Here is a 12,382-nt window from a genome sequence, read left to right as displayed (position 1 = left end):
GGGCGCAGCTGTATCACACACAAAAACACACACACACATGCACGCGCACACACACGCACGCACGCACGCACGCACGCACGCACGCACGCACACACACACACACAAAAAACTTAACTTAAAAAAAAACTTAACTTAAAAAAAAACTTAACTTAAAAAAAAAACGTAAAAAGGAAAAACGCACACACACAAAAAACTTAACTTAAAAAAAAACTTAACTTAAAAAAAAAAAAAAAACTTAAAAAGGAAAAGCTTTAAGGAAAAACTTAAAAAAAAACTTAACTTAAAAAAAAAACTTAACTTAAAAAAAAAAAAAAACTTAAAAAGGAAAAGCTTTAAGGAAAAACTTAAAACAAACTTAACTTAAAAAAAAACTTAACTTAAGAAAAATCTTAAACACAAAAAAAAGAGAACTTAAAAAAACCTTAAAAAATTACGTAATTTATTCTAATTGTTGTTTTTGCAATTCACGAGCTGCGTTCGCTTCCCGCGTTCGCGCGTCTTACTTGTAGTCACTAAACATGGAGATGAGTGACTGTATGTGGTGTTTATAGTCATTAAACATGGAGATGAGTGACTGTATGTGGTGTTTATAGTCATTAAACATGGAGATGAGTGACTGTATGTGGTGTTTATAGTCATTAAACATGGAGATGAGTGACTGTATGTGTTGTTTATAGTCATTATACATGGAGATGAGTGACTTTGTGGTGTTTACAGTCATTTAAACATGGAGATGAGTGACTGTATGTGGTGTTTATAGTCATTAAACATGGAGATGAGTGACTGTATGTGGTGTTTATAGTCATTTAAACATGGAGATGAGTGACTGTATGTGGTGTTTATAGTCATTTAAACATGGAGATGAGTGACTATGTGGTGTTTATAGTCATTTAAACATGGAGATGAGTGACTGTATGTGGTGTTTACAGTAATTAAACATGGAGATGAGTGACTGTATGTGGTGTTTATAGTCATTTAAACATGGAGATGAGTGACTGTATGTGGTGTTTATAGTAATTCAACATGGAGATGAGTGACTGTATGTGGTGTTTATAGTCATTAAACATGGAGATGAGTGACTGTATGTGGTGTTTATAGTAATTAAACATGGAGATGAGTGACTGTATGTGGTGTTTATAGTCATTTAAACATGGAGATGAGTGACTGTATGTGGTGTTTATAGTCATTAAACATGGAGATGAGTGACTGTATGTGGTGTTTATAGTCATTTAAACATGGAGATGAGTGACTGTATGTGGTGTTTATAGTCATTAAACATGGAGATGAGTGACTGTATGTGGTGTTTATAGTCATTAAACATGGAGATGAGTGACTGTATGTGGTGTTTATAGTCATTTAAACATGGATATGAGTGACTGTATGTGGTGTTTATAGTAATTAAACATGGAGATGAGTGACTATGTGGTGTTTATAGTCATTAAACATGGAGATGAGTGACTGTATGTGGTGTTTATAGTCATTTAAACATGGAGATGAGTGGACTGTATGTGGTGTTTATAGTCATTAAACATGGAGATGAGTGGACTGTATGTGGTGTTTATAGTCATTTAAACATGGAGATGAGTGACTGTATGTGGTGTTTATAGTCATTAAACATGGAGATGAGTGACTGTATGTGGTGTTTATAGTCATTAGACATGGAGATGAGTGACTGTATGTGGTGTTTATAGTCATTTAAACATGGAGATGAGTGACTGTATGTGGTGTTTATAGTCACTAAACATGGAGATGCGTGACTGTATGTGGTGTTTATAGTCATTTAAACATGGAGATGAGTGACTGTATGTGGTGTTTATAGTAATTCAACATGGAGATGAGTGACTGTATGTGGTGTTTATAGTCATTAAACATGGAGATGAGTGACTGTATGTGGTGTTTATAGTAATTAAACATGGAGATGAGTGACTGCATGTGGTGTTTATAGTCATTTAAACATGGAGATGAGTGACTGTATGTGGTGTTTATAGTCACTAAACATGGAGATGCGTGACTGTATGTGGTGTTTATAGTCATTAAACATGGAGATGAGTGACTGTATGTGGTGTTTATAGTCACTAAACATGGAGATGAGTGACTGTATGTGGTGTTTATAGTCATTAAACATGGAGATGAGTGACTGTATGTGGTGTTTATAGTCATTTAAACATGGATATGAGTGACTGTATGTGGTGTTTATAGTAATTAAACATGGAGATGAGTGACTGTATGTGGTGTTTATAGTCATTTAAACATAGAGATGAGTGACTGTATGTGGTGTTTATAGTCATTAAACATGGAGATGAGTGACTATGTGGTGTTTATAGTCATTTAAACATGGAGATGAGTGACTGTATGTGGTGTTTATAGTCATTAAACATGGAGATGAGTGACTATGTGGTGTTTATAGTCATTTAAACATGGAGATGAGTGACTGTATGTGGTGTTTATAGTCATTAAACATGGAGATGAGTGACTGTATGTGGTGTTTATAGTCATTAAACATGGAGATGAGTGACTGTATGTGGTGTTTATAGTCATTAAACATGGAGATGAGTGACTGTATGTGGTGTTTATAGTCATTAAACATGGAGATGAGTGACTGTATGTGGTGTTTATAGTCATTAAACATGGAGATGAGTGACTGTATGTGGTGTTTACAGTCATTTAAACATGGAGATGAGTGACTGTATGTGGTGTTTATAGTCATTAAACATGGATATGAGTGACTGTATGTGGTGTTTATAGTCATTAAACATGGAGATGAGTGACTGTATGTGGTGTTTACAGTCATTTAAACATGGAGATGAGTGACTGTATGTGGTGTTTATAGTCATTTAAACATGGAGATGAGTGACTGTATGTGGTGTTTATAGTCATTTAAACATGGAGATGAGTGACTGTATGTGGTGTTTATAGTCATTAAACATGGAGATGAGTGACTGTATGTGGTGTTTATAGTCATTTAAACATGGAGATGAGTGACTGTATGTGGTGTTTATAGTCATTTAAACATGGAGATGAGTGACTGTATGTGGTGTTTATAGTCACTAAACATAGAGATGAGTGACTGTATGTGGTGTTTATAGTCATTTAAACATGGAGATGAGTGACTGTATGTGGTGTTTATAGTCATTAAACATGGAGATGAGTGACTGTATGTGGTGTTTTATACTGTATATGTTATAGTGTATATTGTATAGTGTTATAGTGTATATTGTATAGTGTTAGTGTATATTGTATAGTGTTATAGTGTCTATATTGTATAGTGTTATAGTGTATATTGTATAGGGTATAGTGTATATTGTATAGTGTTATAGTGTATATTGTATAGTGTTAGTGTATATTGTATAGTGTTATAGTGTATATTGTATAGTGTTATAGTGTCTATATTGTACAGGAGAATTGACATACTGTGAATCAGGAGGTCCAGGTTCATTACTGAAGTTAGGGGGATCTCCTTTAGACCAGTCACTCTTCATAGACACACAGCTGGCTGTTGGAGACTCTGCTCTGTGGTGACTTCTGGAATCATAGAAATGTTTCTATAATTATCATGTGAATTCAATTTGTTTAATAATTGTTATTGTTAAGTCCCATTTCACATCTGCATGGATTAAAGTTCTCAGTCGCCACAACTGATTTCAGTCATTTGGAAGCACCTCGCGCAACGAAAATAGCTGCTCTACAAGCTCAACAATATAGTGTTATAGTGTATATTGTATAGTGTTATAGTGTATATTGTATCGTGTTATAGTGTATATTGTATAGTGTTATAGTGTATATTGTATAGTGTTATAGTGTCTATATTGTACAGGAGAATTGACATACTGTGAATCAGGAGGTCCAGGTTCATTACTGAAGTTAGGGGGATCTCCTTTAGACCAGTCACTCTTCATAGACACACAGCTGGCTGTTGGAGACTCTGCTCTGTGGTGACTTCTGGAATCATAGAAATGTTTCTATAATTATCATGTGAATTCAATTTGTTTAATAATTGTTATTGTTAAGTCCCATTTCACATCTGCATGGATTAAAGTTCTCAGTCGCCACAACTGATTTCAGTCATTTGGAAGCACCTCACGCAGTGTTAGTGTATATTGTATAGTGTTATAGTGTAATTGTATAGTGTTATAGTGTAATTGTATAGTGTTATAGTGTATATTGTATAGTGTTATAGTGTATATTGTATAGTGTTATAGTGTAATTGTATAGTGTTATAGTGTATATTGTATAGTGTTATAGTGTATATTGTATAGTGTTATAGTGTACATCGTATAGTGTATATTGTATAGTGTTATAGTGTATATTGTATAGTGTTATAGTGTACATCGTATAGTGTATATTGTATAGTGTTATAGTGTATATTGTATAGTGTTATAGTGTATAGTGTTATAGTGTATATTGTATAGTGTTATAGTGTATATTGTATAGTGTTATAGTGTATATTGTATAGTGTTATAGTGTATATTGTATAGTGTTATAGTGTAATTGTATAGTGTTATAGTGTATAGTGTTATAGTGTATATTGTATAGTGGTATAGTGTATATTGTATAGTGTTAGTGTATATTGTATAGTGTTATAGTGTATATTGTATAGTGGTATAGTGTATATTGTATAGTGGTATAGTGTATATTGTATAGTGTTATAGTGTATATTGTATAGTGTTATAGTGTATATTGTATAGTGGTATAGTGTATATTGTATAGTGTTATAGTGTATATTGTATAGTGGTATAGTGTCTATTGTATAGTGGTATAGTGTATATTGTATAGTGTTATAGTGTATATTGTATAGTGGTATAGTGTATATTGTATAGTGTTATAGTGTATATTGTATAGTGTTATAGTGTATATTGTATAGTGGTATAGTGTATATTGTATAGTGTTATAGTGTATATTGTATAGTGGTATAGTGTATATTGTATAGTGTTATAGTGTATATTGTATAGTGTTATAGTGTATATTGTATAGTGTTATAGTGTATATTGTATAGTGTTATAGTGTAATTGTATAGTGTTATAGTGTATAGTGTTATAGTGTATATTGTATAGTGGTATAGTGTATATTGTATGGTGTTAGTGTATATTGTATAGTGTTATAGTGTATATTGTATAGTGTTATAGTGTATATTGTATAGTGTTATAGTGTATATTGTATAGTGTTATAGTGTATATTGTATAGTGTTAATGGTCCTCATTCACAAAGGAGAAATACGTCACAGTGTAAATAATGCGGAAACAGATCGTATTGGTAGGCGTATTTATCCGTCCGCTCAACCTACGATTTGCTCCCGTCTTATTCAGGGAAGCTGGTATAATCACTTCATTTGTGCGGATCGGCGAGTGTATCCTTTTCCGCATTTTTCCCAAGCGATTCGCCTGGTGTCGCCTGGTTAAATGGAACATCCACGCCCATCCCACACCATATAAGGCAACAAGAAATATCGAAATACGTCATCATAGCCTGCACAGAGCTTTAAATGATATACAACAGCCGCAATGAGCTTGTAGAGCAGTTCATTTTGACAGGCGGGTCTCTGCACGGACAGATCTTCAAGCAAACAGCGCGAGTTATGTATATAATTATAAACGAAACTTGCCAACTTGGCACGCATTGCTTCACTCATTGTTAAATGTCAGAACGTTAATAAGTTAACTGATGTTACACACACACACACACACACACACACACACACACACACACACACACACACACACACACACACACACACACACACACACACACACACACACACACACACACACACACACACACACACACACACACACACACACACACACACACACACACACAAGCATGACGCTAGTAACTAGTGATGGACGGTAACAGACTAGTTGAGTACTAGTAGGTGAAATATTAGTAGCTTTGTGTCTTTGTAGTTGAAGTTGAAACCATCTCAACTCAACTCGTTTAAACACTTCTAAAGAGAGGTCAGACTTTCTAGGCACTCTAGGACCTTATTCCTGAAAAATTCCCCGACATGAAAAGTGTTAAGTGTAGCTCTGTTTCCACCACAGTCTGTGTGCAGTGGGTGCAGTCTGTCTTGTCATGGGAGCGTGCAGTGGGTGCAGTCTGTCTTGTCATGGGAGCGTGCAGTGGGTGCAGCCTGTCTTGTCATGGGAGCGTGCAGTGGGTGCAGTCTGTCTTGTCATGGGAGCGTGCAGTGGGTGCAGTCTGTCTTGTCATGGGAGCGTGCAGTGGGTGCAGTCTGTCTTGTCATGGGAGCCTGCAGTGGGTGCAGTCTGTCTTGTCATGGGAGCGTGCAGTGGGTGAAGTCTGTCTTGTCATGGGAGCGTGCAGTGGGTGCACTCTGTCTTGTCATGGGAGCGTGCAGTGGGTGCACAGTCTGTCTTGTCATGGGAGCGTGCAGTGGGTGCAGTCTGTCTTGTCTTGGGAGCGTGCAGTGGGTGCAGTCTGTCTTGTCATGGAAGCGTGCAGTGGGTGCAGTCTGTCTTGTCATGGGAGCGTGCAGTGGGTGCAGTCTGTCTTGCCATGGGAGCGGGGTCTGTCTGTGTCAGCCTTTCTCTATCGCAAGGCTGTGTTCACAGAGTCTGTACCTGGTCAAGGACTGTCTTAGTTTTGTGTCAGTCACAGTGCTCAGGAATTCTGCCAGTGTGTATTCTCTGTTTAGCTTTTTTTCTGTCATCACCGTTATAACAATTCTGACTCCGACCTTTGATTGAAACCTTTATTCATTCTCGAAAAGATTAGAGTTTAAAATGATCTTACTTTGAGCGTGAAGGTCCAGGTTCATCACTGACGTCTGAAGAGAGTCCGGTAGAAGTGAGAGAGTAGATGCCACTCGTTGTGCTGCTTGGAGCCTCTGGTCTCTGACTCTGGTTGTCATCCCTGTTATCATTGTTTATGTCACCCCTGTTATCATCACATTAACAACACTGTTTCTGTCTCCTCTGTTATCATCACAATAACAACACTGTTTCTGTCTCCTCTGTTACCACCACAATAACAACACTGTTTCTGTCTCCTCTGTTATCACAATAACAACACTGTTTCTGTCTCCTCTGTTATCATCACAATAACAACACTGTTTCTGTCTCCTCTGTTACCACCACAATAACAACACTGTTTCTGTCTCCTCTGTTATCACAATAACAACACTGTTTCTGTCTCCTCTGTTATCATCACAATAACAACACTGTTTCTGTCTCCTCTGTTATCACAATAACAACACTGTTCCTGTCTCCTCTGTTACCACCACAATAACAACACTGTTTCTGTCTCCTCTGTTACCATCACAATAACAACACTGTTTCTGTCTCCTCTGTTATCATCACAATAACAACACTGTTTCTGTCTCCTCTGTTATCACCACAATAACAACACTGTTTCTGTCTCCTCTGTTATCATCACAATAACAACACTGTTTCTGTCTCCTCTGTTACCACCACAATAACAACACTGTTTCTGTCTCCTCTGTTACCATCACAATAACAACACTGTTTCTGTCTCCTCTGTTACCACCACAATAACAACACTGTTTCTGTCTCCTCTGTTACCATCACAATAACAACACTGTTTCTGTCTCCTCTGTTACCATCACAATAACAACACTGTTTCTGTCTCCTCTGTTATCACAATAACAACACTGTTTCTGTCTCCTCTGTTACCACCACAATAACAACACTGTTTCTGTCTCCTCTGTTATCATCACAATAACAACACTGTTTCCGTCTCCTCTGTTATCATCACAATAACAACACTGTTTCTGTCTCCTCTGTTATCACAATAACAACACTGTTTCTGTCTCCTCTGTTACCACCACAATACCAACACTGTTTCTGTCTCCTCTGTTATCACAATAACAACACTGTTTCTGTCTCCTCTGTTACCATCACAATAACAACACTGTTTCTGTCTCCTCTGTTACCACCACAATAACAACACTGTTTCTGTCTCCTCTGTTACCATCACAATAACAACACTGTTTCTGTCTCCTCTGTTACCACCACAATAACAACACTGTTTCTGTCTCCTCTGTTATCACAATAACAACACTGTTTCTGTCTCCTCTGTTACCACCACAATACCAACACTGTTTCTGTCTCCTCTGTTATCATCACAATAACAACACTGTTTCTGTCTCCTCTGTTATCATCACAATAACAACACTGTTTCTGTCTCCTCTGTTACCACCACAATAACACTGTTTCTGTCTCCTCTGTTATCATCACAATAACAACACTGTTTCTGTCTCCTCTGTTACCATCACAATAACAACACTGTTTCTGTCTCCTCTGTTATCATCACAATAACAACACTGTCTCTGTCTCCTCTGTTACCATCACAATAACAACACTGTTTCTGTCTCCTCTGTTATCATCACAATAACAACACTGTTTCTGTCTCCTCTGTTACCATCACAATAACAACACTGTTTCTGTCTCCTCTGTTACCACCACAATAACAACACTGTTTCTGTCTCCTCTGTTACCATCACAATAACAACACTGTTTCTGTCTCCTCTGTTACCACCACAATAACAACACTGTTTCTGTCTCCTCTGTTACCATCACAATAACAACACTGTTTCTGTCTCCTCTGTTACCACCACAATAACAACACTGTTTCTGTCTCCTCTGTTATCATCACAATAACAACACTGTTTCTGTCTCCTCTGTTACCATCACAATAACAACACTGTTTCTGTCTCCTCTGTTATCATCACAATAACAACACTGTTTCTGTCTCCTCTGTTACCATCACAATAACAACACTGTTTCTGTCTCCTCTGTTACCATCACAATAACAACACTGTTTCTGTCTCCTCTGTTACCATCACAATAACAACACTGTTTCTGTCTCCTCTGTTACCATCACAATAACAACACTGTTTCTGTCTCCTCTGTTACCATCACAATAACAACACTGTTTCTGTCTCCTCTGTTACCACCACAATAACAACACTGTTTCTGTCTCCTCTGTTATCACCACAATAACAACACTGTTTCTGTCTCCTCTGTTACCATCACAATAACAACACTGTTTCTGTCTCCTCTGTTACCATCACAATAACAACACTGTTTCTGTCTCCTCTGTTACCACCACAATAACAACACTGTTTCTGTCTCCTCTGTTATCATCACAATAACAACACTGTTTCTGTCTCCTCTGTTACCATCACAATAACAACACTGTTTCTGTCTCCTCTGTTATCATCACAATAACAACACTGTTTCTGTCTCCTCTGTTACCACCACAATAACAACACTGTTTCTGTCTCCTCTGTTACCACCACAATAACAACACTGTTTCTGTCTCCTCTGTTACCATCACAATAACAACACTGTTTCTGTCTCCTCTGTTACCATCACAATAACAACACTGTTTCTGTCTCCTCTGTTATCATCACAATAACAACACTGTTTCTGTCTCCTCTGTTACCATCACAATAACAACACTGTTTCTGTCTCCTCTGTTACCACCACAATAACAACACTGTTTCTGTCTCCTCTGTTACCACCACAATAACAACACTGTTTCTGTCTCCTCTGTTACCATCACAATAACAACACTGTTTCTGTCTCCTCTGTTACCACCACAATAACAACACTGTTTCTGTCTCCTCTGTTACCATCACAATAACAACACTGTTTCTGTCTCCTCTGTTATCACAATAACAACACTGTTTCTGTCTCCTCTGTTACCACCACAATAACAACACTGTTTCTGTCTCCTCTGTTATCATCACAATAACAACACTGTTTCTGTCTCCTCTGTTACCACCACAATAACAACACTGTTTATGTCTCCTCTGTTACCATCACAATAACAACACTGTTTCTGTCTCCTCTGTTACCACCACAATGACAACACTGTTTCTGTCTCCTCTGTTACCATCACAATAACAACACTGTTTCTGTCTCCTCTGTTATCACAATAACAACACTGTTTCTGTCTCCTCTGTTACCACCACAATAACAACACTGTTTCTGTCTCCTCTGTTATCATCACAATAACAACACTGTTTCTGTCTCCTCTGTTATCATCACAATAACAACACTGTTTCTGTCTCCTCTGTTACCACCACAATAACAACACTGTTTCTGTCTCCTCTGTTACCATCACAATAACAACACTGTTTCTGTCTCCTCTGTTACCATCACAATAACAACACTGTTTCTGTCTCCTCTGTTATCATCACAATAACAACACTGTTTCTGTCTCCTCTGTTATCATCACAATAACAACACTGTTTCTGTCTCTTCTGTTACCACCACAATAACAACACTGTTTCTGTCTCCTCTGTTACCATCACAATAACAACACTGTTTCTGTCTCCTCTGTTATCATCACAATAACAACACTGTTTCTGTCTCCTCTGTTACCATCACAATAACAACACTGTTTCTGTCTCCTCTGTTATCATCACAATAACAACACTGTTTCTGTCTCCTCTGTTATCATCACAATAACAACACTGTTTCTGTCTCCTCTGTTATCACCACAATAACAACACTGTTTCTGTCTCCTCTGTTACCACCACAATAACAACACTGTTTCTGTCTCCTCTGTTACCATCACAATAACAACACTGTTTCTGTCTCCTCTGTTACCACCACAATAACAACACTGTTTCTGTCTCCTCTGTTACCATCACAATAACAACACTGTTTCTGTCTCCTCTGTTACCATCACAATAACAACACTGTTTCTGTCTCCTCTGTTACCATCACAATAACAACACTGTTTCTGTCTCCTCTGTTACCATCACAATAACAACACTGTTTCTGTCTCCTCTGTTACCACCACAATAACAACACTGTTTCTGTCTTCTCTGTTACCATCACAATAACAACACTGTTTCTGTCTCCTCTGTTACCATCACAATAACAACACTGTTTCTGTCTCCTCTGTTATCACAATAACAACACTGTTTCTGTCTCCTCTGTTACCATCACAATAACAACACTGTTTCTGTCTCCTCTGTTACCACCACAATAACAACACTGTTTCTGTCTCCTCTGTTACCATCACAATAACAACACTGTTTCTGTCTTCTCTGTTACCATCACAATAACAACACTGTTTATGTCTCCTCTGTTATCATCACAATAACAACACTGTTTCTGTCTCCTCTGTTATCATCACAATAACAACACTGTTTCTGTCTCCTCTGTTACCATCACAATAACAACACTGTTTCTGTCTCCTCTGTTACCACCACAATAACAACACTGTTTCTGTCTCCTCTGTTATCACAATAACAACACTGTTTCTGTCTCCTCTGTTACCACCACAATAACAACACTGTTTCTGTCTCCTCTGTTACCACCACAATAACAACACTGTTTCTGTCTTCTCTGTTACCATCACAATAACAACACTGTTTCTGTCTCCTCTGTTACCATCACAATAACAACACTGTTTCTGTCTCCTCTGTTACCATCACAATAACAACAATGTTTCTGTCTCCTCTGTTACCATCACAATAACAACACTGTTTATGTCTCCTCTGTTACCATCACAATAACAACACTGTTTCTGTCTCCTCTGTTACCACCACAATAACAACACTGTTTCTGTCTCCTCTGTTACCACCACAATAACAACACTGTTTCTGTCTCCTCTGTTATCATCACAATAACAACACTGTTTCTGTCTCCTCTGTTACCATTCTGTCTAGTGATGTGACCAGTTAACCATCATTCTGTCTAGTGATGTGACCAGTTAACCATCATTCTGTCTAGTGATGTGACCAGTTAACCACCATTCTGTCTAGTGATGTGACCAGTTAACCACCATTCTGTCTAGTGTGTGACATCCAAGCTGGAGTTAAAACTTACAGCTTTCTGGATGCTGGAGGCTCCTCCCCCACGGTGTCTGGTGGTTGGTCTTCATGTCTGGATGATGGAGGCTCCTCCCCCACGGTGTCTGGTGGTTGGTCTTCATGTCTGGATGATGGAGGCTCCTCCCCCACGGTGTCTGGTGGTTGGTCTTCATGTCTGGATGCTGGAGGCTCCTCCCCCACGGTGTCTGGTGGTTGGTCTTCATGTCTGGATGCTGGAGGCTCCTCCCCCACGGTGTCCCCAGAGTCACTCATCTTCTAGACTTTAACACATCTATGATGAACAACACAAAGAAGGGTATTTATTATTTAAACACTAACGTCCCAAATCCTAAAATCTACCTAACCTAAAGTGTCTGTTATTAAAGGAGCATTCAGTGATTTGGAAACAGTCACATGGTACACCCCGGTAACCAGATGTGCACATGCACGCTCTACAGTGGGCATGCAACAGGCCAACAGCACACACACACCGAGGCCCGCCCCCGCTCGATCATGATTGGCGGAAGGCCCCTCTCTATCCTGATTGGATGAAGGCTGGGCCACCTAGCCAAA

General features: G+C 38.3%; 1 protein-coding gene across 1 annotated transcript in view; it reads right to left on the bottom strand.

The window, feature by feature from the left end:
- The window catches only part of LOC306918374 (uncharacterized protein), a gene marked incomplete at its 3' end in the record, with an annotated part of 52,509 nt that extends 40,417 nt beyond the window's left edge, over positions 1 to 12,092 (bottom strand). Inside the window, exons 1-2 of the mRNA XM_079531274.1 lie at positions 11,826 to 12,092; positions 6,751 to 6,894 (exon numbers count right to left, since the gene is read on the bottom strand). Of these exons, the coding sequence (XP_079387400.1) occupies positions 6,751 to 6,894; positions 11,826 to 12,082 (401 nt within the window). The 5' untranslated portion in view covers positions 12,083 to 12,092. The remainder of the gene's footprint in view (positions 1 to 6,750; positions 6,895 to 11,825) is intronic.
- Positions 12,093 to 12,382: the final 290 nt, after the last annotated feature.

Source organism: Electrona antarctica, assembly GCF_951216825.1.
Source record: "Electrona antarctica genome assembly, contig: scaffold_448, whole genome shotgun sequence".
In the NCBI taxonomy this organism is placed as follows: domain Eukaryota; kingdom Metazoa; phylum Chordata; class Actinopteri; order Myctophiformes; family Myctophidae; genus Electrona; species Electrona antarctica.
This window is presented reverse-complemented; position numbering and strand designations above follow the sequence as displayed.